A 25,690-nucleotide genomic window follows, 5' to 3' on the forward strand; every position below is an offset into this window, starting at 1 on the left:
AGGTTGCCCCGCGTTAAAACAAATCAGGACTTGCTGCTGTATGTGTAATGAGACACGTGGCTGCGATCGGAGTGACCTGACCAAGTCCGAGTTGAGTGTTTCAGAGCAGACTGAAGTCTCAGCAAGAATTTCTGGGTGTGTGCATATTGATTTGTCATCTCTTGTGGCTCCCGTTTCAGCACGGAAATAAGATATAAAAATCGGACAGCTGCTTCTATTTAAGGGTACGATCAAAGTTGTTAAGTTAGGGACGCATCAAAGTGACTCCAAAGATCTGCTGGAATCGAAGGCCGAGTGTGGCATTGCCTCACGTCGTCTGTGTCCAGGGCAAGGATCTGCAGCTGGCTCGTACGTAGGGTTAGTGCTATGGTTAGGGTTAGGGTTAGTGCTAGGGTTAGTGCTAGGGTTAGTGTTAGGGTTAGTGTTAGGGTTAGTGCTAGGGTTAGTGCTAGGGTTAGTGTTAGGGTTAGTGTTAGGGTTAGGGTTAGTGTTAGGGTTAGGGTTGGGGTGTTCTACTCTTGCTTGAAAGTTTGGGAAAGAGGAAAAGCTACTATCAGCTGGGAGGCTAGGAAGCTAAGGAGAGCTATGAGTCGTCATACACAACTAACCTCTCCCTGACTTATGAATCATCATCAATATTGTTGTAAACATCTGAACATGGAAGGAATCATTTCCTTTACTTAAGTTTCTCCTCCTGTAACTCTGCGCTTAATTCGCTGACTATCCGCTTCCATTTGAAGTTGTCAAGTAGCACGTCTTACATTTGTATTACATTTAAACAGTCCGATGACATATGGCTTAGATTATCACCTGTGTGATGTTCATTGGCTAGCGCCCCTTGGCCTGTAATCATTTTATCAGTTGCAAATTTGTCTGGTAAGAATCACCTACATGGTTTCAGGCTGGAACCTTCATTATTACTTGTCTTTGGGTCCTGTTGTTGTCATTAGTGAATGTTCCTAAATATGTGTGTGTCTAACCAAATGGCCGCAAACAACGTGTCAACAGGAGACTCCAGCTTGTCTTGTGCAGTACGTTCAATCTCCTCTTTGAAAGTTGTGAATAATAAGATATCTCAAAAGCGGTGGCTGTGAAGTTGTCCTGGCTGCTCCTGTTTAGGCTCCACTCACTTCAAATGGAGGACTGACTGACTGACTGACTTGCTTTAATACCTTCAAGGGCTTTCCCAGACATAACAGCATGTTCACAGTCAGAATCAGCTGACACTGTCGGCATTAGGGGACTGGTGAGAAGTATAAGTTGGGGAGAAGGGAGAGATAAAAATACACGTCCACATGTTGCAGGCTCTGAGCTTCTGCTGCCTTTGTTCATTTATATACGATAACATGAAGTTTTTGGACTATTGGTAGAATCAACGAAGAGATTATTATATGTTGTGAAATACAAAGTTTCTGCATTTTTACTGACTGAATTCAAATTAAAAAATTTGCATATTTATACATACAAAAATAGTGATGTGCCACCATAGGACAGTGTATAGTTGCCATGGATCCGTCCACTAGTCATTAACGTCCATTTGTCTTCCATCGGGCCACTTGGGAGCGTATTGAAGAGCTGTAAAGCTATAGAACGACTGAGCGCTTTAAGATGCTAAGGAGAGGTCCCGGCCTCCCTGTCAGCCCTCTGACCCTGCATCCCCCACCCCCCTCCTCCAAACCCTTCTAATGTTTGAGGCCCCTGTCTCCATGGCAACTAAAGGGAAACCAGGACCGCGCGAGCATGACGGAGCCTTTAAAATAGTTTTCAGTCAGTCCGGAGGGATTAGAGCTCACTCACTTATCTGGGGGAGACTTTGTGGGCTCCCTTTCTGATGAGTTGACAGCGGCGATCAGGGCGAAACAACTGCACTAGCCTGGCTGGTTTTAACCGAACCGCAAAGTTCGTGCGGGCCTTTGTGTAACTCTAGAAGTTTGCGTACGGATAGTTTTGCCGTTAGAAGGCCGGGTGTGGTGGACGAGAGGGAGTTGCAGCTTAGGAAAACACACGGGAACAGACAAAACACAAGAGAACTGAGAAAACGTCTCCACCAGTTTCACATCGCACAGAAACCGCAATTACAACACCAAGCAAAACAGAAACAAAACAGCACAAACAACTGTATACCCCCCCCAAAAAAGTGATCAACCTGGCTGGGACACACTTGTGCTCAAAGCTTTGTGACTTCTGGTGTTTCTAAGTGATTGAATTATGCCTATCATAAACTTCTTGGTCATTATTAGCCTCTCAATTCAGGCAATCTGACAAAACGCACTAGTGATGACATTTAAAAATGTCTGACTCATATCTGGATCTTGGTCACGCAAAAGTCAAGTAATGAGAAAAGTATGCATGTCTCACTGCCTTCTGAGGGCTGCTGTAATAAACACACTATGCCTTTTATCCTGCAGTGCAGAGATGATTGATGCACGAGCTGATTCGCAGTGAGAAGTTGAGGAAAGTGTCCCTTACACATGTTAAAATGCATTGCTAATGCTAATGCTAATGCCCTCTCTCTACAAACATCAGGTGAGCTCACTGGCTAGTGCGCATTAAAAACTAGCCTGAAGGATTCTTCTAAGAGAAGTGGTTGCCTGAATCTCATCTTCTGCTGGTTTCTAATTATGTTTGATCAGCACACAGAGAAGTAAGACTAATCCCTACTGGCTCGGCTCGTTGGGGACCGTTAATGCTGCGTCCCCGGCGCCACATGTCGCTGCTGCTGCTGCTGCCATCATTTCCTTTAGACTGACACTGATGCAATGATGGAACTATGCAGTAGAAATATTATAAGGCACAGAGAGACATTTATATCCATTTTTTTTTCAGTGCGTGATCTGAACTACTAAAGAGGATCAATGGACAAACCATCTGCTCCACTGAAGTTAAAAGTTTGCAGCATTTATTTTTTTCTTTTTAAAGATGTGCCCCCCGTTTCCAAGGTAACCAAATGGTATTGTCAGTCAGTAAGTCGTTACGTGTCATGACAGCATACCACAGAACCAGATTTGACTTAATCGCTTAAAGAAGAGCCTAAGTAGGGATCAGCCAGATTTTTGAGGGTGTTAATTAACATGTGATAATCACAGGGCCTCCGGGCTCTTTGCAAACTGCTCTCGTAGAACGACTTGGCATCGGCGCGTCTTCGCTGCCGAGGGCTCGAAGCCAGCGTCGTTGGCCAGGTTCCCCACAGATAATCGGCGTGGTGGAGAAGGTCACAGAGCAGGTGAAGCCAGACCGAAAGTCGTGGCCTCGCAGCTTCTCTCACACCTTTGCGCCTTACCCGAAACTCGGCGCAAGACACACCCGCGAGTCGGACATCCTCATGTTCCGTGACTCAGCGTGATGGGGATGTTTTTAGTGAGAAACAGGCTCCGGTGTCGGTTTTGGCGTTACTGCAGCGTGATATCATCACCACGGGTCAATTGTTCTCCACGCTCGAGTACGCGCCTGTTACAGTGTCAGTGTTTACTGCCAGTCCTGTTGGAGCGAGGGAGTGAAAGAGCAACTTCATCTACATATTGTTTCTCACATCCGCGTGAGATTTAGTCTAATATCTCTCAACAAAACCACACAAGTGCCCCAGCGAGTTTAGCCAGTCTCCTCCTCTCTGTGTTGAGGTATGATCGCCTGTTATGAACTCTCAGCTGCCTCTAAGGCTGATGAGATGTGCGGAGACAGTCGTCTTTGTCGCTGTTAGGGAAAATGCCAGCGTGCTTCAAGCCATTTTACGTCCCAAATGAAAAGAGACCCCTTTCTTGTGCTGCCTCATGCCTCGTAAGACGCATGCCTCGGCTCCCGTTTGTGCCGCTCCAATGGATTTAATGAATGGCCCGTCCTGGTTCTCTGTGTGTGGGCTGCCGTGTTCCACTGTGTGTCAGGTCTGTTTTGACTCTTGTCATAGTCGGCGTCTGTAATTCTGACAATGAGAAAATCCTTGAAAGCAAACTTTGAGGCAAAACATTTTATCTACCAGGTAGTTTTCTAGAGAAGATTGATAAATGTGACCGCTACAAGTCTCAGTGTCGGCTTTGTAGAAACACAGCTTTGACACTCAGTGCTTCAGACTTTAGGGGCTGTTCTAGGACTTAAGACTTAAGCAATTTGAGACTTTAACTTATAATACTTAACATGACTGATTTAACTTACGACTTAACTTGGGACTGATTATGTTGAATCAGTACCAATTAGTTACCAGTAGTCCAATTTTTTTAAGGCATCTAAACACATATTTGTTATCAGATCTTTTTATTTAACTTCCATGTAAATAGCAGTTGAGTTTGAATGACGTCGTCTTGTTTCTCTCTCTCAGAGCCAGCGACCCCTCTGAGCTGCCACCATGGCCCTGGTTCAGGCTCTGCCCATATCTGCTGAGCCCCACAACCCCGGCCTCAGCGGAGGAGCTCGCAGACGACACTCCTCCGGTCCGTCACCCCCCACCAACGCCCCGCCCTCCACTCTGGACCCCATGGGCTCGGTCAGCAGCCTCATCCCCGCCCGCCCCGGCCCCTTCCCGGACCACCGCTCCGGCGTCGACCTGGGCGCCCGAGTCCGACGGCCCACGCCCGGAGCGCCCTGCCTGGGCTCCGAGTCGCCCCAAGACCCGTTACTGCAGAGCGTCCCACCGCTGAAGAAGCAGAGCTCCACGACGTCCAGCAGAGGGCAGGAGAAGGAGAGCGGAAACGGGAACTACACCTATCTGAATGAGGACTATGTGGGCGACTGGAATGACAACCAGGTGACGCCTGGCAGCCCGGGAAGTGATGTGGACGAGATTAAAGATGGTTTAAGATTGAATGGAAATATGGGCGGACCTCCTCCAAAACTGATCCCAGTGTCAGGAAAACTTGAGAAGGTGAGTCTGTCTTTGAAGTTAAAGTGATCACTGTTTATATCCTCTGTCTTACAACTTTGAACTCTCTAAACCCGTTGTATTCCTCAACTAGAACATGGAGAAGACGGTGCTGCGGCCCACTGCCTTCAAACCCGTCATCCCCAAGAGCCGCACCTCCATGCAGTATCTCTCCCCTCGCCATTGTGCCAATGCATCAGAAAGCCAAAACAACCTGAACCTGCTCAGCCCCGCCCACAGGGAAGTGTCGCCGTCCTGCTCCGAGAAGCGCAGCTCCTACAGCGGTGGGCGCAACGCCGCCGCCGGCGGGAGCAGCCAGTCCTGCTCACTGTCCGACTCGGGCCGCAACTCCCTCTGCAGCCTGCCGCCTTACAACAGCGCCGCCTACAGCCTGGCGTCAGCAGAGGCCCCCGCCGGCCACCTGGAGCCCATGAAGAGCGCCCCGCCAGCCAGCGCACACGGACACTCCAACTCGGACAGCGGGCGCTCGTCCTCCAGCAAGAGCACGGGCTCCGGGTCGATAAGTGGGCGGGGCCAGCCCCTGTCCGACAGCGGGTCCAGCGGGCGCTCCCCCGGCCCCGTGGAGGGCTACGAAGGGGTGGTGAGGGACCTGGAGGACAAGCTGAGGGAGAGGGAGCTGGAGCTGCAGCAGCTCAAAGACAACCTGGACGAGAACGAGGCTGCGATCTGTCAGGTGATGGGAAGTTTTAATGGCAGGACGTTTGTTTTGTTTTTGTTTTTGTTTTTTTAAATTGATTTTAAGCCTTTATGCCTTAATGTTTCGTTCCGTCTCGTAGGTTTACGAGGAGAAACAGAAGCGCTTTGAGCTGGAGCTGGAGGAGCTGAGGCAGGGCTGTGCCACCAGGATGCAGGTCGCCTCTCAGAAGGCCCAGCGTGCACAGCAGGTGCTTCAGCTACAGGTTAGGACCCCTGTCAAGAAGTCTGCAAACACACACAACACACTGATTATCAGACCGCAGTAATTAGGGGGAAAAAATCTCAGTATGAGGTCCATTATTGTTTTTTATGATCAGAAAGAGTGTGATTGAAAGCTCAACCTGTGCTAGTCTGTGATCACACTGGCGTGATCAGATCATGTGACGGTTTCGAATCACTGTAACTCTAGAGAAGAAGCAGTTTGCATAGAGTTTGAAATATTTGTATATATTTGATTACATCTCAGTTTCATCTGCACTATTTGTTACTCTGGAAATATGAAGCACTGGTGTAGTGCTCTGTATTATTTTGCACATAAGTTTGTTTTTGAAGAGTTGCAGCTGACACCTATACATGGTTTTATGGGATTTATTCGTATATAGCTTTCAATTTCACTTTTACCTTTACCAAATAGTTCAATGAGCATGTTTGTGCTTTATTTTTGTAATAAATTTTATATACTGTGTGTGTGTGTGTGTATATATATGTGTATATATATATATATATGTATATATATATATATTTTTTTTTTTTTCAGTTCAAATTTAATGATTTTTGTATATTTTTTTTAACAGAATAAACTAAAGCGATAAAAACAATTATTAGATCATAGAGGTGAAGTTGTGCTGGAAAAAAGATACCAAACATTTTTATGTGGTGTATATTTAATGAAATCTATATAAAAATCGGCATAATAGGCTTAGATCCCTAATGTGTGGTTTATAGTTCCTATGCAGACCCTAGCGCCATTGCTGACTCGTACCACTCCCAGAAATATAACTACAAATATAACCACAAAGGCTGTGATTGGTCCGCTTGGCAGTAGCATCATTCTGCTTTAGCATTACTATCGTTTTGGATCAATAAAGATGGAACGCATAGAGGAAAGGTTAACTGAGGAGGTTCAGAGATATGAACATTCATATGACTCGTCTTTGGACAAATGTCGACGAAAAATTTTAGTCGCCATTGTTCAGAGTGAAGCAGGAAGTAGAAATAAAAGTTAATCCGAGTGGCAAAAAAATACAAAAACGAGCCTTAAGGAAAGAAGAGAAAATAGATACATTCAAACGTGTTGGTGAATAGATTCTGACATCATAGAGCAGAGCAGAGTACCAGAGGAAGGTAGTAGTCAGAGACACAACACCCTGGAGGCTAGATGATGGAGTAAAGGCTGTGAGGAGACTGATTAGCTCCAAGAACACCAGCAAACAGATGATGAAAATGCTTCGTTACCGTATTAATTATATATTCTATTACCTGGTGCTCCTTCACAGAGCACTATATAAATAAAATGGACATGGTTTTATTTCAAGCTTTTTGTGATGCACTCAAGTCTAAACTGATACCCGTGCCATTTAAGGTAAAACATGTCTATAAATAAGACTGGTTTGACTGGTTGTACGGTTGATTTAATTGCCTTATCCCGTGGCCCCAGGTTTACCAGCTGCAGCAGGAGAAGAAGAAGCTGCAGGAGGACTTTGCTCAGCTCCTGAAGGAGCGGGAGCAGCTGGAGGAGCGCTGCACCTCCTACGAGCACGAGAAGATCCAGTTGGGGCCTCGACTAGAGGAGACCAAGTGGGAGGTGAGCCGAGACACAATGAGGAAAAAAAAAAAGGGCAGGGCTGTAAAGTTGTACATTTTCCCATCCTTCCTTTTACGCTGCATCATTAATTTTCCCTCAAGGACTTTTTACAAACTACATCATATTTTATTTTAGACCCTCAGACCGACCTCATGTGTTAATTTACGGAATTAAAAGGATGAGAGCTGAACAATTACTCATTGTTCCTTGTTTGTTTTCTTATGCGAAGTAGAAACACCGTCCTCATCCCAGCCGTATAATTATAATTACTCTGTGTAATTTGTTGGAGACTTAACAGAGATTGAGGACGTTTGTTTTCATCAGTCGAGCGCACAAACACAATCGGTCGTCTCTGCATCTTTGTAAGCGCCAGACACAGATCAATGATAAAACTGATCACCGCTGTCGTTTTAAATGACCAGGAAACGGTTCCTTTTGATTTCATCTCACAGAGCCTCTTTAATTACTAAGCCGTTTTGAACACGACTAGTTTTTTAAGTCATTTGGACATAATGAGACGTTTAAATACGTCGGCTATGTCCCTTGAAACGGAACGTTTACACAAATTTTTGACCAAATTATTCCTCGGACACTTGTGGAAATAAACAGCAGGTTGATTGATGTTTAAAGTGTCAGTTGCTTCAGTATTTAGATTAAGACTTAATTAAGGTTTACAGCACCTCTTAAAAGTATTTGCACTAGAGATCGACCGATATGGATTTTTTTAGGGCTGGTACCGATACATGCTGCTGATTTTTCTGAGCCGATATTTGGAGCAGATACTGCTTTTTTCTCCCTCATAAATCTAAAAACAAATCTGCTGATATTATCCAGAAACACTTTCAAGCAGCACCGTTTGCTTCACTACTGCTGATCCTTCTGTCCTCTCAGGTCTGTCAGAAGTCGGGGGAAATCTCGCTGCTGAAGCAGCAGCTCAAAGAAGTGCAGGGAGAGTTGGCCCAGCGCGTCGGGGAGATCGTCTCGCTGCGGGGTCAGCTCAGAGAGACCCGCGGCGAGCTGACCAACACCCAGGTGCTCCTCCAGGAGGCGCACGGCACCACCCGCACTCGGACCCTGGAGCTGGAGGTGTGCGAGAACGAGCTGCAGCGGCGCAAGAGCGAGGCCGAGCTGCTCCGGGAGAAGGTGGGGCGCCTCGAGGTGGAGCTGTCTCATCTGAGAGAAGCCCTGGCCAGTCAGGGCCCGGGGAACAGACAGTGTCAGGTGTTCCAGGAGGCCGAGGAGCAGCTGCTCGCCTACGAGAGCGACGAGGCCAAGGCCCAGCGGCAGAGCAGCGCCGAGGCCCTGCAGAACATGAAGGCCCAGATGGACAGGATGAGGTCCGAGCTGGCTTACGAGCGGCAGAGGTTCGAGCAGCAGACGGGGTGCTTCGAGGAGGAGCGCAAGATCTGGCAGGAGGAGAAGGACAAAGTAATCCGCTACCAGAAACAGCTGCAGCAGAACTATGTGCAGATGTATCGCAGGAACCGGGAGCTGGAGCAGCTCCTGCAGGAGCTCAGCCTGGAACTGGAGAGCAGGGAGGAGGACGAGGGCAGCGGCAACGAGATCAACTTTGACGAGATCGCCGCCACAGAAATATGACCGCCACGTCCGTCCTCCTTTCTTTTTTTTTTTATTTGCACTATTTTCAGCTAAATGTTTTTTTTTCCCCCCCTACATGTCATAGATCATCTGATGTGACAAATGTAAAAAAAAAAAAAAAAAAAAATGACCCCGTCACTAATGTCTCAGTTGGACCTCATCAGAATCCTGATCTGACCTGATTTAGTCCGTGGGAGGTGTTAGCTGTCGTGTGAGTAACTTCTCTCAACCTTTCACCATCCTCCACCCTCTCCCCTGGTTTTAGCACCATACTCCCACTCCACCGGTGTTAGTCACTTCTCATCGGTCCAGTTAACTCGGACTGAGCCCACGCTGTCGTCAGCTGACGGTAAACGTGGGCTACAGCACATTCAGTATGTTATCGTGTCATCAAGAGTGCGTGAGTCAGAGAAAGGTGAAGAGTTGTGTTGCTGTTGTTGTTTATCACAGAGGAAAATTACGGCAAAAACAAAAATCTTAAGTTTCCAAACACTCTGGTTTTAGGTTCGGTCCCAAACTTGTGTACCAGTAAATACATAAATGGCACCTGATGTATGATGATTGGATCAAATCAGTTTTCATGCACGGGTAATTATGAAATTATACTTCATAGACGCTCATTAACAAAAAATTAACAATCATTGCTACAAAGTAGTTCTGTGACTGTAACACTGTTAAACTGTCCCCTCTATAGTTGTATTATATGTTACAGGAAGCTTTATCTCTGAAAATGAATGTGCAGAGGTGAGTGATGTTGAAGAGCAGTTAAAACTTGCTGCATGCAGATGTTTAGAGGTTTAATTCCAGCTAGGACCAAACACATGACTCCTGTTTCCCTACGTTTACATGGACGTTAGTATTCCGCTAATAACAAGAATAAAAACGGACTCACGTAGCCTGAATCAGAACAGACAGATAAGGCTGGCGTTAACCAATAAGTTAGAAAATATTAGCTTAATATTAGCTCCCGCTGGCTGGAATAAATCCACTCTTTTCCGGCACGTTTGCCCCACATGAGGTAAACATCAGGTGACATAAGGAATTTCAAAAAGGAGCCAGAATCCATGTGGACGGTAACAGTGACACTTTTCTATTCTGATTGGATGTTTTGGGGTGTTTGTGCCAGTGTAAACGGTTAAATCTGATGATTTGAGTCCATGTAAACGTAGTCATTAGCATACGTGAAGGCTCCTCATGCACCCAGAGATATTTAACTAACGTTATAAAAACCACGTCACCACCTGATGTCTTTTACTAACGGATACTGTCTCACGGTCACGTTATAACCTCATGTCACAGCCCTGACTGGGTGTTAAGTTGAGTTATATATAATTAAACAGCGTGTGTCACAGCACTAAAGCACACTCATGCTTTTTTATCTCTTAATTAGAGAAAACCCTTCTTCCGCTTCTCTCTCTAAGAGATGTCCGATTGCTGTGTGTGGGCGACGTGTTAATAAGCACTGAATAACAGTTTCCATTGACCTTTAAAGTATTTTTTTGTTTTTACACATATTTAGTTCCCTGTACAACAGAAGGAAGACACTTTTTTTTTTTTTTTGCTCCTCTATTACTGCTGACTGAGGATTTCATCCTTTGTAAATATCATCACACTCAAGGTCTCCTTCCAGAGATGTCTCTCCATCTCAACGAATACAAACATAGCCACTGTGAATAGACCAAAGCAATGTCGCGCACATTATATTTTGCTCCTACAGATACGACGTCTGTATATTAACGTTTGTGTGGATGTTTTGTTCTCAGTATAATTTTATAATCCACAATATTTGTATGAAGACATTTAAATGTATATTTTCATGCTGTACATTTCTTGAACAAACCCGCTATGGTTTTAATTAAAAAAAAGACCAATTTTCAGAGCGACGTGTCATGTTTTTATTTTTTTTATTATTACGTACATTGACTCTCAGTCACAGAAAGTGTTCTCTCCCTTAGAGTTGCTTATTTTTGTAGATAAATTCAGGACATTAAAAACGATTTTATGTGGCTTGTAATTCTTTGTAGAGGGTTATTTAATCTCTACTCATCTTGTTTTCATTTAGAAAATATTCAGCGTCTGGACGGCTAAAGCCTGCCCCCTTCTGGCCAAAACGTGTGACTTCAACCCAATTTAAGGCACTCGGGTTACAGTTTGTCATCCCGCACATTTTTACATTCAAGCCCATGAAGATACACTGAAAGTTTTGTGATCAGTGAGTAAAAAGTAACTCTTATTGTTGTCAGGCACTGGTTCCTGGACTGTGATAAAGTGACACATTGAAGCATCAGGAAGCAACATAATTTCCCAGGACAAAAAAAGTGACTGAAAAAAAAAATGCCTTTATTAATTTAATTCTTCTCCAGTCCCACGATCTGCACGGCCATTTTTGTTTGTCCTGCTCAGCAAGTGTCCACATCATCTTTCTTTTTTTAATCGTAAATGGCAGAATTGCAGACCTGACCTGACCTCACCTGTGTGTATCCATATGTTTTTATAGGTTCACAGTGAGAGTCTCCTTTCACAGGTTCTTAGGGACTTTGACAACAAACACCATGGGGTCTTTGGCCTTATTGCTGAAGGCTTTCCTGATGCTGTCGACGGCATGCTGGTGGGTCACTCCTCGCAGCGAGATCCCGTCCACGGACACCAACTCAAATCCAGCCTGGGACAAAGAGAGAAGGGAAATTTCCTTTATTTTTAATTTACTAATTACACATAAATATTGTCCACTACTACCTCGCTGCAAACCAGTTAGAAAAGTATTCTTTGGGTAAAACATGGAGGACTTAAAATGAATTTGCTTTAACTGGTTGATAAAGCAATCAGCCATAACATTATGACCTAATGTTGTGTAGGTTCTTCTTTTGCGTCTCTGACCCACTGAGGCATGGACTCCACTAGACCTTTGAAGGTTTGCTCAAACGAATTAAGATCTGTCAAGTCAACACACTCACTGTTGTGCTCCCCAAACCATTCCTAAACCAGTTATGCTTGGTGGCATGGAGCATTATCCTGCTGAAAAGATGCCACTGCCATTAGAGGAAACCATTAAAAAAGATACTGTCCAGTAACAACCAGTAGTGTTCTGTACCACCATGTCCCCCAGATACTGCTAAACTCTCCCTGCTCGCTTCTTTCTGTAGTTTATCCTGGGCCAGTCGTCCAACTATGACTCCACTTCACCTCTTCTCCTTCCTTGGATTACTTTTGCAGCAAACACCCAACAAAAGCTGCAGTTTTAGAGGCGCTCTAGTCCTGTTCAAAGTCGCTCTATTCCTCCCACTTGCACGTTTTTCCTGCTTCTAGACATCAACTTTGAGAGCACAACATTCACAAGCAGGTGCAGTGATAATTAGTGACTGGTGTTTTACCTTGAGCACTTCACAGGTGGAGGCAGCTCCTCCAGGAAAGATCTTCTCGATCTTCACCACCGGCTGAACCTTCGACTCCATCCCACCAGATATACTGATACCTGCAATCAGATATGTACTTTACATTTGTTTTCTAAGGACAGTAAAAGGAAGAAGCGTGTTTATTATTTGTGCTATACGAGGACAGAAAGACATTTACCCAGAGACTGTTTGGTTTTGGAGATGCTGACAGTTTTGAGCTCATACTCCTGTTTAGAGTCGCTGCCATTCAGCCTGTTCTCAGAGGGAGTCTGGTGGCCGTTCGTGTTTTCACAACCCACTTGGTGATCGCGACTGAACACCTGCGACAGCAAAGGCCGATTCCTGCGAGCGGCGCTCTGCAGCGTGAACACAGTCGCTTTGCCCCTTTCTCCACTCTTCTCCTTGCTGCCTTTAGAGTGACTGTCCCTGAACAGAGTCCGGCCCCTGTCTGAGCTCGTGTCTGAGGCTGAGTGCAGTGAAACCTCGTCGAAGTGAACGGAGCGAATCGTGCCGATGTCGGTTCGGAGAGGAGGGCGGGAGTCGCTGCTGCGGGCCAGCAGCCAGTTGGGGAGCATGGGGCTGGCAGAGGGGGGTCTGGGGTCTCTGGACTCCGTGTTATATCCGTCCACCGGTATGTCCAGCAGAGGTGTGAAGGACCCGGAGGTCTGGGGCCTCTCAGAGGATCCTCGAGGTCCCGTCAGGCTGAGCTTCTCCAGCTCCTCCAGTAGGTGGCTCTCCTTCTCCACCTCCTCAGCACTGTGGAGCTCAAAGCCGCCTCTGAAATCTGGACGGAGAATAAATGTGTGTTTTCTTGATGACCTTTAGAAACAACTACAGCCTGAAAGATTTGACTGGACACAGAAGTCTGAAGAAGATCTGAAGAACACTGAGTCACTGAATAGTTATTATTTGGATGTTTCAGTACTACTACTACTACAGAACAGGACTATTTGAATTGTTATTGACTTAACATAAATAAAACTGAATATCTCACTCTCTTAACAACTATGACCTGATTTTATTATGATCATAAGAAATATTTCAACTACTTTTTTATCAACCACTTTGTAAAAATGAATCTCCATAGGGACGTTGTGTCTCCCTATGAACTCATTATTGATAAAATATCTATTATTAACAACATGAAATTGCTGGAAAAACCTCCATTTCCAATCACCAAACCATATTTAAAGGATGAGAGACTGTCAGAAAGTGAGCGGAGGCGCTGACCTGGGATGGGCGTGATGAGGCGCCGCTTGGGAGCTCGACCAGAGATGGGTGAGCGAAGAGGAGGAGTTCGGACTACAACACAGAGACGAGAGAAACAAAGGTTTTTGACTTCTATAATTTTTTGATTTTCTCGTGGAACTGCTGAAGTTGCTGCAATAAATTGAACCTGAATGACTAATTATCATACACACTTGAGCGATACTTGAGAATATCGTAGGCTTCGACTTCAATAGGGGTCACCATGTCATTAAACAACCTCAGATCAGAAGGAGGAAGCAGCATCCTGGCAAAGAACAACAAAAAAAACAACAACACACAAGTCATTGTCCTTGGTTCATGTCACAAAACTGTTTTCCTTTTTTATAAGTAGAGTTTCTACATATGTCTCTCTGGTGATCTTGTGACTATCACCAGTTTTCAGCTGTATGAAGACTAATAATAATTCCTCCTTACCTGACTTCTCTCAGCAGCAGCAGCTTCTCAGGCCGGTCCAGAACGACCAGCAGGTGGCGTATCAGGTTCTCCACCGACCGCTCTGCTATGTACTGCGCCGGTCGAATCACAGGTTTAGTTTGAATCGAGCAGCTTTAATGCATCTATATTCAAATATTCCCACACAAAGCTTCCCACCAGTCGGCACGTGTTCATCACGGCAGCCACCTCGTCCTCGGTCAGCAGCCTGCGCGACATGTCCTCCACCACTCCCAGCATCTCTGAATTTGGCATCGCACCGACCTGTTGTCGCTCTGAAAACGTGACACGAGTGGAGCTGGTGTTGAGTGTTAAACTTTAATGGCGGTAAATTACATAATTATAGAGCACACAGAGGTAGAGTTGCCCAGAATAGAGCCCGCGAAGAGCTTCGTGTTTCTTTTGTTCTTCTGCTACAACGTTAAACCAGAGCAGGAATTAAAAAGGACGTAGCAAAAGGAACTGCTCCACAATTAGACTTATTCCTCTTATTCCTGAGAGCACCACATGTTATTACATCTGAGATGACTCTCTAAAAACAATAGTGTTCAGGTGTTTTAAGAAATTATAGAGGATCCTTTTAAAAAGGAGCACAGAAAAACAAAGCCACTCAAAAAGTCATGAATGAAATGTCTATTATGTTCTTTAGGATGAAAGGTGCTCCTACCTTTGCCGGCCTTGTCTTTGGACGGAGACTTAGAGCGTCCTCTGGAGGTGTCTCTCTTGCGCCCTGCTCTGAACAACAAGTTAACGAAGGTCTTTGAGCGTTGCAGGGTGCTCTTCTCCTCTGGATCCTTCCCTTTCTGTTTCTTCTCCTTCTTCTGCTTGATCTCTGCGAAGGGACGGCAGCAGCAGGTCAGTTACGACGTTTAACCGTTCCATCGTTTGCATCGTTGTCTCGCTGGCTCACCTGCCACGGTGACTTGACTCTGCGACCTGCTGATGGGTCGGCTCGGTCTGCTGAGGGCCAGGAGCACGGCGGTCTTGGGCGACTCTTTGCTGACGCCGTCTCCGCGGATCACGGTTTCTTTGAGCAGAGTGGTCGGCCCCAGGCTGCGAGTGGTGTCTGCACCTGTCCGCTGAGAAGGAAGGTCCGTCTGCATGGCGGTCTCCGTACGCTCAGACTCCGAGCTGGACAAAGCAGATAAAATGTTTTAGGAAATAGTAAAGCTTCTTCTTTTTCTTGTGGATCAGCCCGCAAGTAGTTGCACCACCGTCTCCATTTTTACATCCTTTACGCCGTCAGGTAAAGAGAGGTGATGCATGCAATTCTCCATGATCTGACATAATAATCTAGATGTAGTGTGTTGTGCTGTTACTACATATGTGTAAAAATCAATAGGGGTGGGTATTGGCAAGGACTTAACGATACGTATCACGATATTTGAGTCATGATACGATACATTATTGCGATATTATGATAATGCTATATATTGCATATACTGTATACAAGTTGTATATATGTACATTAGAAGACAGTGTCAATTCATCAAAGAAATTGAGTGAAAAAGCAATTCAAATTTCCAATTTATTGTAAAGTATTACAAAAAGTGGATCAAATTTCTTGCCACTTGAATGTCAGAATACAGTTTACAAACTGCGTACTCTTTGTCCAGCTTCTTCCATTTCAAAGTCAAAGTGCCTCCAAACGTTAGCTTTACATTTAGGTGGCGTTTCGAGTTTTGCTGCCGCTACCATGCTCGCTTCTGCTACTTGACCTGTCCACTTCTTTGACTACCTCGCTCACCACAGCACTACTCCAACACACAACAAGGTGGCGCTATAGCAAGACCAGAGTTAATGATTGACCCAAAACATGACTTTCTCTTTTAAAATCAACATTAAGACCTTCAAAATCAATATCGTATCGGAACAAAAAGTATTGCGATATATTTCCATATAGATTTTTTTATTTTAATCTTTATGTGTTTGATGGAAGCTGATTTCAAAATTTGGTCATGATTTTAAAACTTTTGCTCAGCTTTAGACGAATGATGTGTGAAAATCCGACCTACCCCTGGTCCTCAGTGGAGATGCAAACATCCACCATGTCTGAACCAAACGACAGACTGGGCGGGAACATCACCTGAGACAGGCCGCTCAGAGAGCTGACCGGAGTCCCAGACGACAGAGAGGAGGCTGAAGAGTTGGACTCTGAACCCTGGGAGGAGGATTTCTGAGTGCCGTTGGCCACTGAGGAATAAACAAATAGATAATTTTATTCGTCTGAACTCGGTATCCCAAAAAGAAAAACGCATTTTTATCTGAGTAGAAGACTGAACTGAAGTTTTCAATGCCTCTAAAACATACATACATTTATTGAGCCACCTGTACTCAGCGATCATCTCCTTATAAGCAGGGTATCGTCCCGCTTCCTGGGAACATATGGCCAAAGATATGCAGATGAGATACAGACGCAGCGTTACTTTTGATAAGGACAAACCATGGAGTCACACAGAAACCCGCAAACATTCATCAGAGAGAAACATTTCCCTTCTTGACTCTCTGGTAACCTTTGATAGTTGTGGTGCTTTCTAACTCCAGCAGCGTTTCCACGAAGGCAAAGCAAAGGATCCCAAACAAAACTCGCACAGTCTCTATGCTTTGATCAGCACCTGATCCCGGGCGCCTGGTGAATAATGCACACGGCCTGGCTATTTTTCACAGCGCGAAACCCAAGCTCCGACAAGTAAAGTGAGCGAGGAATATTACGACTGCATGCCAGCTGTCGGCCCCGGCCACACAAACCGACGCTGCGTCCTCCGACTCGGGAGGTTTGCGTCTGGCTTTCGCGTGTGTGAGAGATGAAAAGCAGGCGACAGGTCAGAAAGTTAATGCATGTCAGGTCATCTAAGCGAGGCGGTAATGAAAGAGCCGGCGCGCTTTCTAATAAAAAGGAGCCATTATGGAACGTGATACAGCCTCTTCAGCTCCACATTAACACTGAACTCAACACCAAACATTCGAGGGAGACAGCTTCACTAGCAGCGTGTGATTAGACGAAGGCCCTCACCCTTTCTTGCAAATATCTGTTTGGTTTCTCATTTTACTTTTACTAAGATTGAAAACGATTTCTCCTTTGAAATATTGGGGGAAAGTGTCCCTTTAGACAGTTTAAGATTAAACAGGAAGTATTTCTGAACGAACTTCCTGAATTTCTTTTTATACTTCACCCTGTTTCATCATGAATACTAAAATATTATCACTTTTAACCAAGTAAACACCACGCGGTTGTTTCTCTCTAGTTGGAATAAATCCATTCTTTCTATGTTTGCACCATAAGGTGACGAGTTTCCAGGAGGGACAGAAAGATGGAGGTGGAAAAAAACATCTTTTGAAAGATGAATGAAGCTGGAAATGATGAAAACATGGAAACACCTTAGTCATCTTCTGCTACTGAATCACGTCAGCGTTGTTAATAATTGCTCCACAGCAGTAGAACCACTTTGTCCTTAAAGATTGATGCATTGTGGCATATAAATGTAATCATGTTAAAATGTAGAATCACAATGCCTATAAATCACATGTTGAAACGTGAGATTTAATGTTTGGTGCACAAGATTAAAAAAAACAAATAGCTTTAAGCGTTTTAGGGTTTTTGTTGTTAACTGCATTTAACAGTAACTGTGTTCTCACCTTGATGGTCAGCATGATGTGTGTGTGGCTCTTCAGCACCTCCACGGCACTGCTGTGGCTGATGTCCTCAAAACTCACTCCGTTGGCGGCCAGGATCTGATCCCCCATCTTTATTCCGTTTTGCTCAGCCAGGCCGCCTGGATCCAGCCTGAGACGACGAGACGAGAGTCATTTAGAGCTGAAACGATGAGCTGATCCACTACGTTTTTAATTATTGGTCCCAGCTTTTCAAATGTGAGGCTATGTAGCTTTTTGTTGTCTTATATCACATCTGAGACTCTGAGTAGTTCTAATTGTTTTATTTGACTACATTTCCACGTTTTATACAACAATATTCACTAAGAAAATTATCTTAACTTCCCCAGACCCGAGCTTTTATTTCTTACGTACTGTTAATTTCTACAAGGAGATAAGAAGTATAAAAACTAAGCATCATCTTTGTGCAGGACGTGTAATCCCAACGTCCTCAAATGGGTACTTGCTAATTAGCTAAGTCGCTTTTTACTACTGATAGAATTTGTTAAGTTTGAGTGTCATATCAAACTACAGAACGCTGAAATGTCTGCTATCGTGCCATCATGTTTTTACACCAATTAGTGTATTGACTGTTTGCTACCACTAGGTGGCAGATAAAGACATCCACTTACGAGGACAAGGGGTCTAGATGAAGTAGAATAAGAAGCTACTACAAACCTAAAACCTGTCACCATATGAGGAAGCAGGCTCTCAGGAGATTAATCAACAATGAATAAACAATCAGAAAAGACACTATATAGGAAATAATACGGAGGAAGAGCATGTTATAATTTTGGTTTTAACACTTATCAACATCCTTTGTATTTCCATGTAAATTGTTTAGGTGAACCTACTTGGAAACATAAATTCCCAGACCAAACTCCTTCCCCCCACGGATGTTGAAGCCCAGGCAGTAGTCGTCGGAGGTTGTGTAAAGGTGGACGATCCTGCGGAGGGCGCTGTCCGAGCTGACCTCTGAAGGCGTCCGTCCACTCTCCTCCACCACCATACGCCTGTGAATCAGGTCCACCCTGACAAGTGAGCAGATTAACCGTTTAACATCATAAAAACCTAGATAATAAAAACACCTTTCTAATAACTTTTTAACAGTTTATCAGTCACCAGGTCGTCTTCTCCTTGGAGTAGCGGATGCCGGGGACTTTACCGACACGTCTCACCACCATCCTCAGCCTGTTGTTTCCCGTCAGGACCTTCACGGCGCTGCTCATGGTGATGCTCTCCAGGCTGATGCCATTCACCTCCACCAGTTTATCTCCCACGAGCAGCCCCGCCTCCTCTAAAGAAGAAAACAGAAGGTTGGCACACATAGACACAAATCCTGTGCAAATTAAAAACACGTCATGAGTCGTTATATCGTTATCTACTCATTTCCACACTTGCCTGCTGTGCTGTTGTCCTCCACCTTACTGACAAAGATGCTGAGGCCGTGCTCTGAGCCTCCGCGCACGCTGAATCCCAACTTGCCGTCCACACTCTTGTCCACTGTGATGGTGTGGAGGTCCTCGCTATCATCTCCGCCTAAAATTAGACATGGATTGTATGACAACCTTGTTCTGAGGCTTGATGGTATGATTCAGAGCAGAGGGTCTAAGTAAAGATGGTGTTGTGTAAAGTGCACACAAATTCACAATAGCACTTTCAGGAACTGTTTTTTTTTTTTATTCTCATTTAATTTTTATTTTCTCGAGACCGTGATTTTATTTTAAAGTTGGAGTTTTTGGTAGAGGTGTAAAAGAGGAGAATGTAGAGGAAAAAAAAGTCCTCATATGTGGACACAGGGATTATTTCATTGTCTAATACAATAAAGTCACCAATGTGCAACAAAAGTATAAAACTATTTCAATACCTGAACATGGCTTTGCAAAAACAAGACTGCAAACAATGAAGTCCCAACATCCTCAAACAAGTACTTGCTAATTAGCCGTATTGAAGCTTGTTACTATTGATAGAATTAGTTAAATTGCGTTTCATATCAGACTAGAAAAGCTAAAAAGCATAAACAAACAAGTTTCAACCGCAGAACTTGATGAGGTTTTGTACCTTGTCCACTTTTGTCCCATGATTGGCTGTGGAATGAGTGTATTGACCCTTTGCTACCACTCGATCTCAGACAAAAGTGTCCACTTACGAGGACAACAGGTCTAAGTGAAGCAGAATAGGCCACAAACCTAAAACTTAAATGTCCCCATAAGAGGATGTAAGGACAAGGGTTAAAGTACTTTCACTTAAAAGTATTTCTGCGTTTCAGAATTTTCTACAAATACGAATTTGAGCCATTTTTATGCAGAAATGTGGAAAATTCTGAAGGGAGCAAGTGGCACTGAAAGTGAGAATTGACCATAAACCAATATTAAATGTAATATCATGTGCAGTATCAGTCACTGCTGCTCATCCAGTGGACACTGGTACTACATTCCTTAAAGTATCCTAATTTATATATGTTTCTTACTTCATATGCATGTGTCTCGTAATTTGCTTTTAAAGCTTCCTCTGGCGCAAGAGGGATTAAGTTCTTTCTTATCTTATCTTATTGTAACTTGCGCTGCACGAGCAGCCAGCCCCGACCGCTCCTCACCATCCACAGGAGAGTTGATGAGGATGACGCGGCCCATGGGCGAGGAGGATCGGATTCCACGCCGCCGCTGCTCCTTCTTCTGCAAGAGGTTGCGCGTAGCCGCGTGTGACCCTTGGGTCCCGGGGGTCTTCTCCCTGCGGGACGGGTCTGACGAGTGAGCCATGGAGGCTGGCAGCGTCCCCTTTCACACACACCGCACTCCGGTGGGGGCTCAGCTCCAGGTGGAGGAGTCTGCAGCAGCAGCAGAAGGAAGGTGAGTGATTATCTGAATACACATTGTGTGTATATTTATCAAGATTGAATCAGACTCACTGATGCAGGCTGATTTGCGACATGACGACTGACTCCTTGGCTTGGTGTGCTCACTCTTTGGCCCATTCCTGCCCATGTTGCATCTCTCACCTGTCTGAGTCTGGAAGAAACACAACAACAGCAACAAATACAAAAAAAAAGGCTACTCAGCTTCATCCTTACACACATCACAAAACTCAAATATCTGTTGCTCTAAGTGAGATTAGAAGCAGGATTTGATTGGTTCAGGTCAGGCCTGACCCACTTAAAAGTCAAGAAGTCACGTGGTGCGGCTACCACGGTTACCGTGGTTACTAAACTTAACCCGTGATAAGAGCGTCTTCATGTCGTCGCCCTGGGCTTCCCCCAGGTGTCTCTGTGAGCTTCAGGACTCTGGACAGCGACGCAAAGTATCATTAAAAAAAAAAAAACTAATGAAGATTAAACCGAGTTGTTTTCCGTCTTAATTAAGCGTTTAAACATGTTGTTCAGACACGCGGTAGGCTACAGGGTCTTGTCTGGAGAAAACAGAGGCGAATACTTACCACACATTTTACATTTCAGAGCAAGTCACACGGCGAAGCGGCTCCTCCAAATGAATTCAGATAAACAAAAAAACAAACAAAAAAAAACTATCCACTGACTCCTTTGAATGCGAATTAAAACTACCTGTTAGCACCCCTTAGTCCGTGTTTGTGTGAAACGTCTAGACGCACCTGGACCACTGGGACGTCCCCATCAAAGACACCGCCCTCAGGCCACGTTGATTGGAGGGATTGTGTTGAATTAAGGGGACTTGATTGGAAAATTAAAATGTCAATCTAATGACGACTCGCCAGAACTCGTACATGCACAAAAATAATACAGAGTGATTATTTCAGGGCAATAATTCCACAAAAACTGACACAAATAATTAATAAAATGAAAGATGACAATAAAATAAATTTATTTAAAGTGTTCATCATGTTTAGAGTGTTATTCTTTTAGTGTAAGAATATAGTTTGTGTTGGTTTTTAGTATCAGGTTTGTGTCTCTAGTGGTTTAGACAACAATTAAGTGTTCACTCATAACCATTAAAGTCTACATTCAAATCCGTTTTCCCCCCGTTTTACTGACTTTGAATTATTTTCTTTGTATTTTCTTTTTCCCAGATTCATTCTCTCTGTGCTGTAGAACAATTCCTGGAGTAAAAAGAAAAATGCACTTTCTCCAAAATAATATTTTTTACAAATATAAATAATTTAAATGACACATAATTCTTTGGATAACTAGTTTTTTATTGTGGACCAGGTTTCTCAGGACCCAGATCCAGGCCTTTTCTACTTTGCTTAGAGCCATATAGAAAAAAAAAGACAAAAAAGTAGACTTCACTTTGAAGACTACCAAACCAACCCAAACTAACCCAGAACAAAATTCATGCCACTTTAAATGATTATATATAAAATGCTTATCTCGCCATTGCCCTCTCTTTTTTTTCTTTACAGTTAAGCAAACAAGATATTTGAAACCAACATGAATACGAATGATGTGAAAACGCTGGATGTTGGCACAGATACACAGTGTTAAAAGAGACGTGATGACACGCCCGTGATTGGCCTCCACCTAAATTTGCACAGAGAAAAAACACAGGGGGACGAAGACAGATGTTGGTGGAAATACCACCACAGTCTGAAACTTTCTGAGTTGCACGGAAATATAAGTGACAGATGTATCCTGTTTGTAAGTTTTAGCTTCCCTACTGAGATTAGACATCTATGTCGCACTTTATCTGTAGCAACCAAAGTACACTGCTTAGCAGTTAGATATAAGGGAATGTGTATATAAACGCATGCATTTAGTGTACCTGTCTGCATGAGGGTCATTCAGGACGCTTCACTAGAATCACAGCTCCACTCTTCTCCCAGAGTTTGACCCTTCATCATCAGCCTGTCTGCACAATCACACTAACTCTTAGTTTTATCTCATGTGGGATTTGCCAGAACAACAGAATTACATTAAGGCATCTTCTGATTACTCTAATCTGTAATGCGTTCATTTCATTTCAGTTTTGTTCACCTCCTCTTGTTTTCTGAAGACCAGCTGTAGACAGTTCATTCTGAGAGGCCAATGGGGAATTTGCGGGGAATGAATCAGCGTTGGTAAGAGTCACTATGACCAACAGCAGAGCTGCGGTATCAGACATTAAACAGCTCCCTCTATAGGGTGGAAGGAAGCACTGGAGAGAGACATGTAAAACAAATTCCAAGTTTTAAGGTTATGGATAAAGAAGAAGTGAATAACATTGACCATCTTGTGAGAGTGCAACTATCTGCTGGGAAAGTTGTGGACCTGGCATTCATTTCTGTGGCTCTAAGACATGATACTCCTTGATAGCGGCAGCTACAACTCAAAAAAAAAAAAAAAGCAGCATAAGGGGTTGACCTGGCTTCTGAATTCACTAGATCTTTTTTTTTTTATGAAACAGGAAGATGTCAGGCATTTTCCTTATAATTATTCATGGCTATGACTCAGCTGCCTTGCTGGGAATAGAAATCAGCATGGTATCAGCTGATGTAAAGGGTGATTGCCGACACTTTTGGCAAGGCTCGTTAACCCATGAACTTCAAGCCACAAGAGGAGAAGCTTTATCACAGTTTGTCAGCACTGGGTGCCACCAGCTGCTGCTCATAAGGCTGAATTAAGCAAGTGTTTTGTTGCTCAGGAGTTCATTATTTAACAGGAGAAATGTGGAACTACTTATGCAACATGGCTTTCTTAGAAAAACAAAAAAAAGTTAAAAAAGTTATTTTAAGTCCTCGTATTTAACCATTTAAAACTTAATTTAATATGCACAACTTCTGTTAATTTTGGCATCCAAAGACAGACAAGAAAGTTCAAAGCCTGAACTTGTGACTACAGGCAGTTAACTTTAAACAGAGCTGTTCATTTTGTTTTTCCCTTCCTCCCATCATCCACTGGGTGGAGGATGGGACCATTTCCATGTTCAACATCCGTACAAATACCCTCAAGCAATGACCAAACCAAACAAACCGCAGTGCACGAAGACATGTTTTATTGTTCAGCAGATCATGGACTCTTGGCTCCCAAGACAACACAGCAGTATCATGCACTAACACAGGAAACTGAGTGTTAAACATCAAGCCCGCTTCTTCCATCGAGTTTAAAGACGGACCATCATTAGCACACTCAGTGTGGCAGCCTGGTTTCCCAGAGACCAGTTCACGAACACATTCACAAGTCTAGTGTGCACCTTTTACAAGCTGCAGCTTTTTATTTATTTATTTTTTATGTGCTGCAAATTGCTGCGCTCTGAATTTTACATACGTCTAATTTTAAGCATTACTTCTTCTCCAAAGACAGAAGTTCCTGTGATATTCTTCTGGCAGCTCGGATAACCTCGTCAGTGTTGACTCTATCTCCAAACTCGACCTCTCTGTGCTCCAGAAGTATCCCCTGCAGGTCAATAAAAATAATGAGACATGATCCATTTCACTGTGCGCGTTCTTGTCAGCTTGAATGAAAGAGGTTCTACCTGTTGTCCTTGTCCAATGACGAAGACTCCACCCAGGACAAAGCCCTCTCCCAAAACGTTCCCCATGAAGCCCTTCCTAAAGGCCCTCAGCCCGTTCAACCACACCCCGACACGCAAGAAACCCAGGAGACCCATCTTCCGCTCACGGGGCCCATAAAAACGCCTCTGAAACCAAAACACCACCATTGAGTTATTCACGCAGAGTTAAACTGATTTCTCACAGACCCTGAATGACTGCAGTGTGTTGCAGTAAACTGGCCGAATCTGGTTTTTAATCTCTGCATCACAGAGGAAAACAAAAAAACAAAACAATTCATTACAGGAATTTACAGGAAATTAAACAGTCCACCTTCTCGTCCAGGAAGATCTCCCCCTTGAAGTATGGCCTGAAGTTCTGGACCTCGGTGCCGACGTCCTCCTTCACCACAGCGTACAGAGGGACCCCAAGCTCGTCCAGCTGGGGTTTCAGAGAGGACAGCTCTGCAGCCGCCTGCCACCAGGTAAAAATTTTTTTTAAAAATACAAAAATATAAATAAACAGGAAAGAGTCACATGAAACAGCCTTTTATGACTGAAATTAAACATTAGTGGCTACAGATCAACAGGAAACTTTAATATATGGTCAGCATCATTAAAGTAGTGGGAGTGTGGCCTTTAAATGTGTTGGTATTTATTATACACAGTAAATGCCAAAGACATTTTCTCCTCCAGGGACAGAGAAAGTAAAATTTGGAGTATTAAATATTTCCACTTTCTAAGCATACTAAACTAAATAATACTTATTCATCGTGTCCGTTTTTGCTAATTAATTGATGTGACATTTACTCCATTCCTATGATGTAGATGTTGATAAAGGTGTTTTTTATTATTTTCAATGGTATAAACGTTTTAAGCCAAACGCTTTGGTTTAAGAGCTAAACCTTCTTTGGTTACATTACCTCTCTGCACAAAAATCATCCTGGACGCCGAACTGCCATGATGACAGCTCCAGACCTGTCCCACAGAGACTTGGCTTTCAGCGTCTTGACGTCTGAACAAAGAGGGAAAAGAGTTGAGCAACATAATGAATGCGGACGAAATTCCTGCCGAGAATTTAAACACCGCAACCCAATAAATAATCTCACTATTTAAACATGGTTGGATTAGAAAACAGCGGGGGATTTACCTCCTTTCAGAGTTTTGAGTTCAGCCTCCTCTAAGTATTTGAGGGTGGCCCTCAGCGGCGGCGTCAGAAACATATCAGTGAAGAAGTTCATGACGCCGGAGATAAGGGCACCGACTGTGGCCATAGTGTTGGCCACGAGTGCCATCGCCATTGTTTTCCTCCTTTTGTCCGTTGTCACTTAAAGCATCTCGGCTCCTCGGTCCAACTCATCCAAAAAAAGGGGAACAACACCTCTGAGCGCACCGCGGCTAAAAGCGCATTTAAATTCCTGCCAGCTCAGTCTGACCTCCCACCCTCCCCGCTTAGAGCCAGCCCAGTTTTTGGACCCTGATGCCAGATCAGATGACTCGATTAGAAGCAGCTGTTTTTCATCAGAGTCTGCGCCGATACGGA

General features: G+C 44.1%; 2 protein-coding genes and 1 pseudogene across 3 annotated transcripts in view; 1 reads left to right on the forward strand and 2 right to left on the reverse strand.

The window, feature by feature from the left end:
* Window positions 1–10,846, forward strand: part of LOC125022598 (leucine zipper putative tumor suppressor 2 homolog) — a 32,180-nt gene extending 21,334 nt beyond the window's left edge. For both annotated transcript variants that reach the window (XM_047609380.1, XM_047609381.1), the window contains 5 exons: window positions 4,310–4,852; window positions 4,944–5,543; window positions 5,647–5,769; window positions 7,224–7,370; window positions 8,262–10,846. In XM_047609380.1, the coding sequence (XP_047465336.1) occupies window positions 4,337–4,852; window positions 4,944–5,543; window positions 5,647–5,769; window positions 7,224–7,370; window positions 8,262–8,969 (2,094 nt within the window). In that variant the 5' untranslated portion in view covers window positions 4,310–4,336 and the 3' untranslated portion in view covers window positions 8,970–10,846. The remainder of the gene's footprint in view (window positions 1–4,309; window positions 4,853–4,943; window positions 5,544–5,646; window positions 5,770–7,223; window positions 7,371–8,261) is intronic.
* A 10-nt stretch (window positions 10,847–10,856) lies between these two features.
* On the reverse strand, window positions 10,857–21,334 carry LOC125022597 (PDZ domain-containing protein 7-like). Its single transcript, XM_047609378.1, has 18 exons — window positions 21,146–21,334; window positions 20,622–20,721; window positions 20,310–20,540; window positions 19,115–19,252; window positions 18,836–19,010; window positions 18,568–18,744; window positions 17,699–17,846; window positions 16,377–16,437; window positions 16,078–16,255; window positions 14,973–15,193; window positions 14,730–14,894; window positions 14,222–14,337; window positions 14,045–14,136; window positions 13,783–13,874; window positions 13,592–13,663; window positions 12,540–13,145; window positions 12,341–12,441; window positions 10,857–11,631 (listed from the first exon to the last, which is right to left on the reverse strand). Exons 3-18 carry the CDS (start codon window positions 20,470–20,472, stop codon window positions 11,488–11,490), a joined length of 2,649 nt encoding a protein of 882 aa, XP_047465334.1. The 5' UTR covers window positions 20,473–20,540; window positions 20,622–20,721; window positions 21,146–21,334; the 3' UTR covers window positions 10,857–11,487.
* Window positions 21,335–23,635: 2,301 nt separating this feature from the next.
* LOC125022359 lies at window positions 23,636–25,609 on the reverse strand (annotated as a pseudogene).
* Between the last annotated feature and the right edge of the window lie 81 nt (window positions 25,610–25,690).

Source organism: Mugil cephalus, chromosome 16 (assembly GCF_022458985.1).
Source record: "Mugil cephalus isolate CIBA_MC_2020 chromosome 16, CIBA_Mcephalus_1.1, whole genome shotgun sequence".
NCBI lineage: Eukaryota > Metazoa > Chordata > Actinopteri > Mugiliformes > Mugilidae > Mugil > Mugil cephalus.

Bases quoted from the DNA above. Each gene is read 5' to 3' on its own strand.
- LOC125022597 (XM_047609378.1), bottom strand. From the start codon at position 20,472: ATGGCTCACTCGTCAGACCCGTCCCGCAGGGAGAAGACCCCCGGGACC. The intron at 19,011-19,114 runs GCAAGTGTGGAA...TTTCTTCTTTAG, and splicing joins GGAGGACAACAGCACAGCAG to AGGAGGCGGGGCTGCTCGTG. The intron at 12,442-12,539 runs GTAAATGTCTTT...ATCTGATTGCAG, and splicing joins CAAAACCAAACAGTCTCTGG to GTATCAGTATATCTGGTGGG.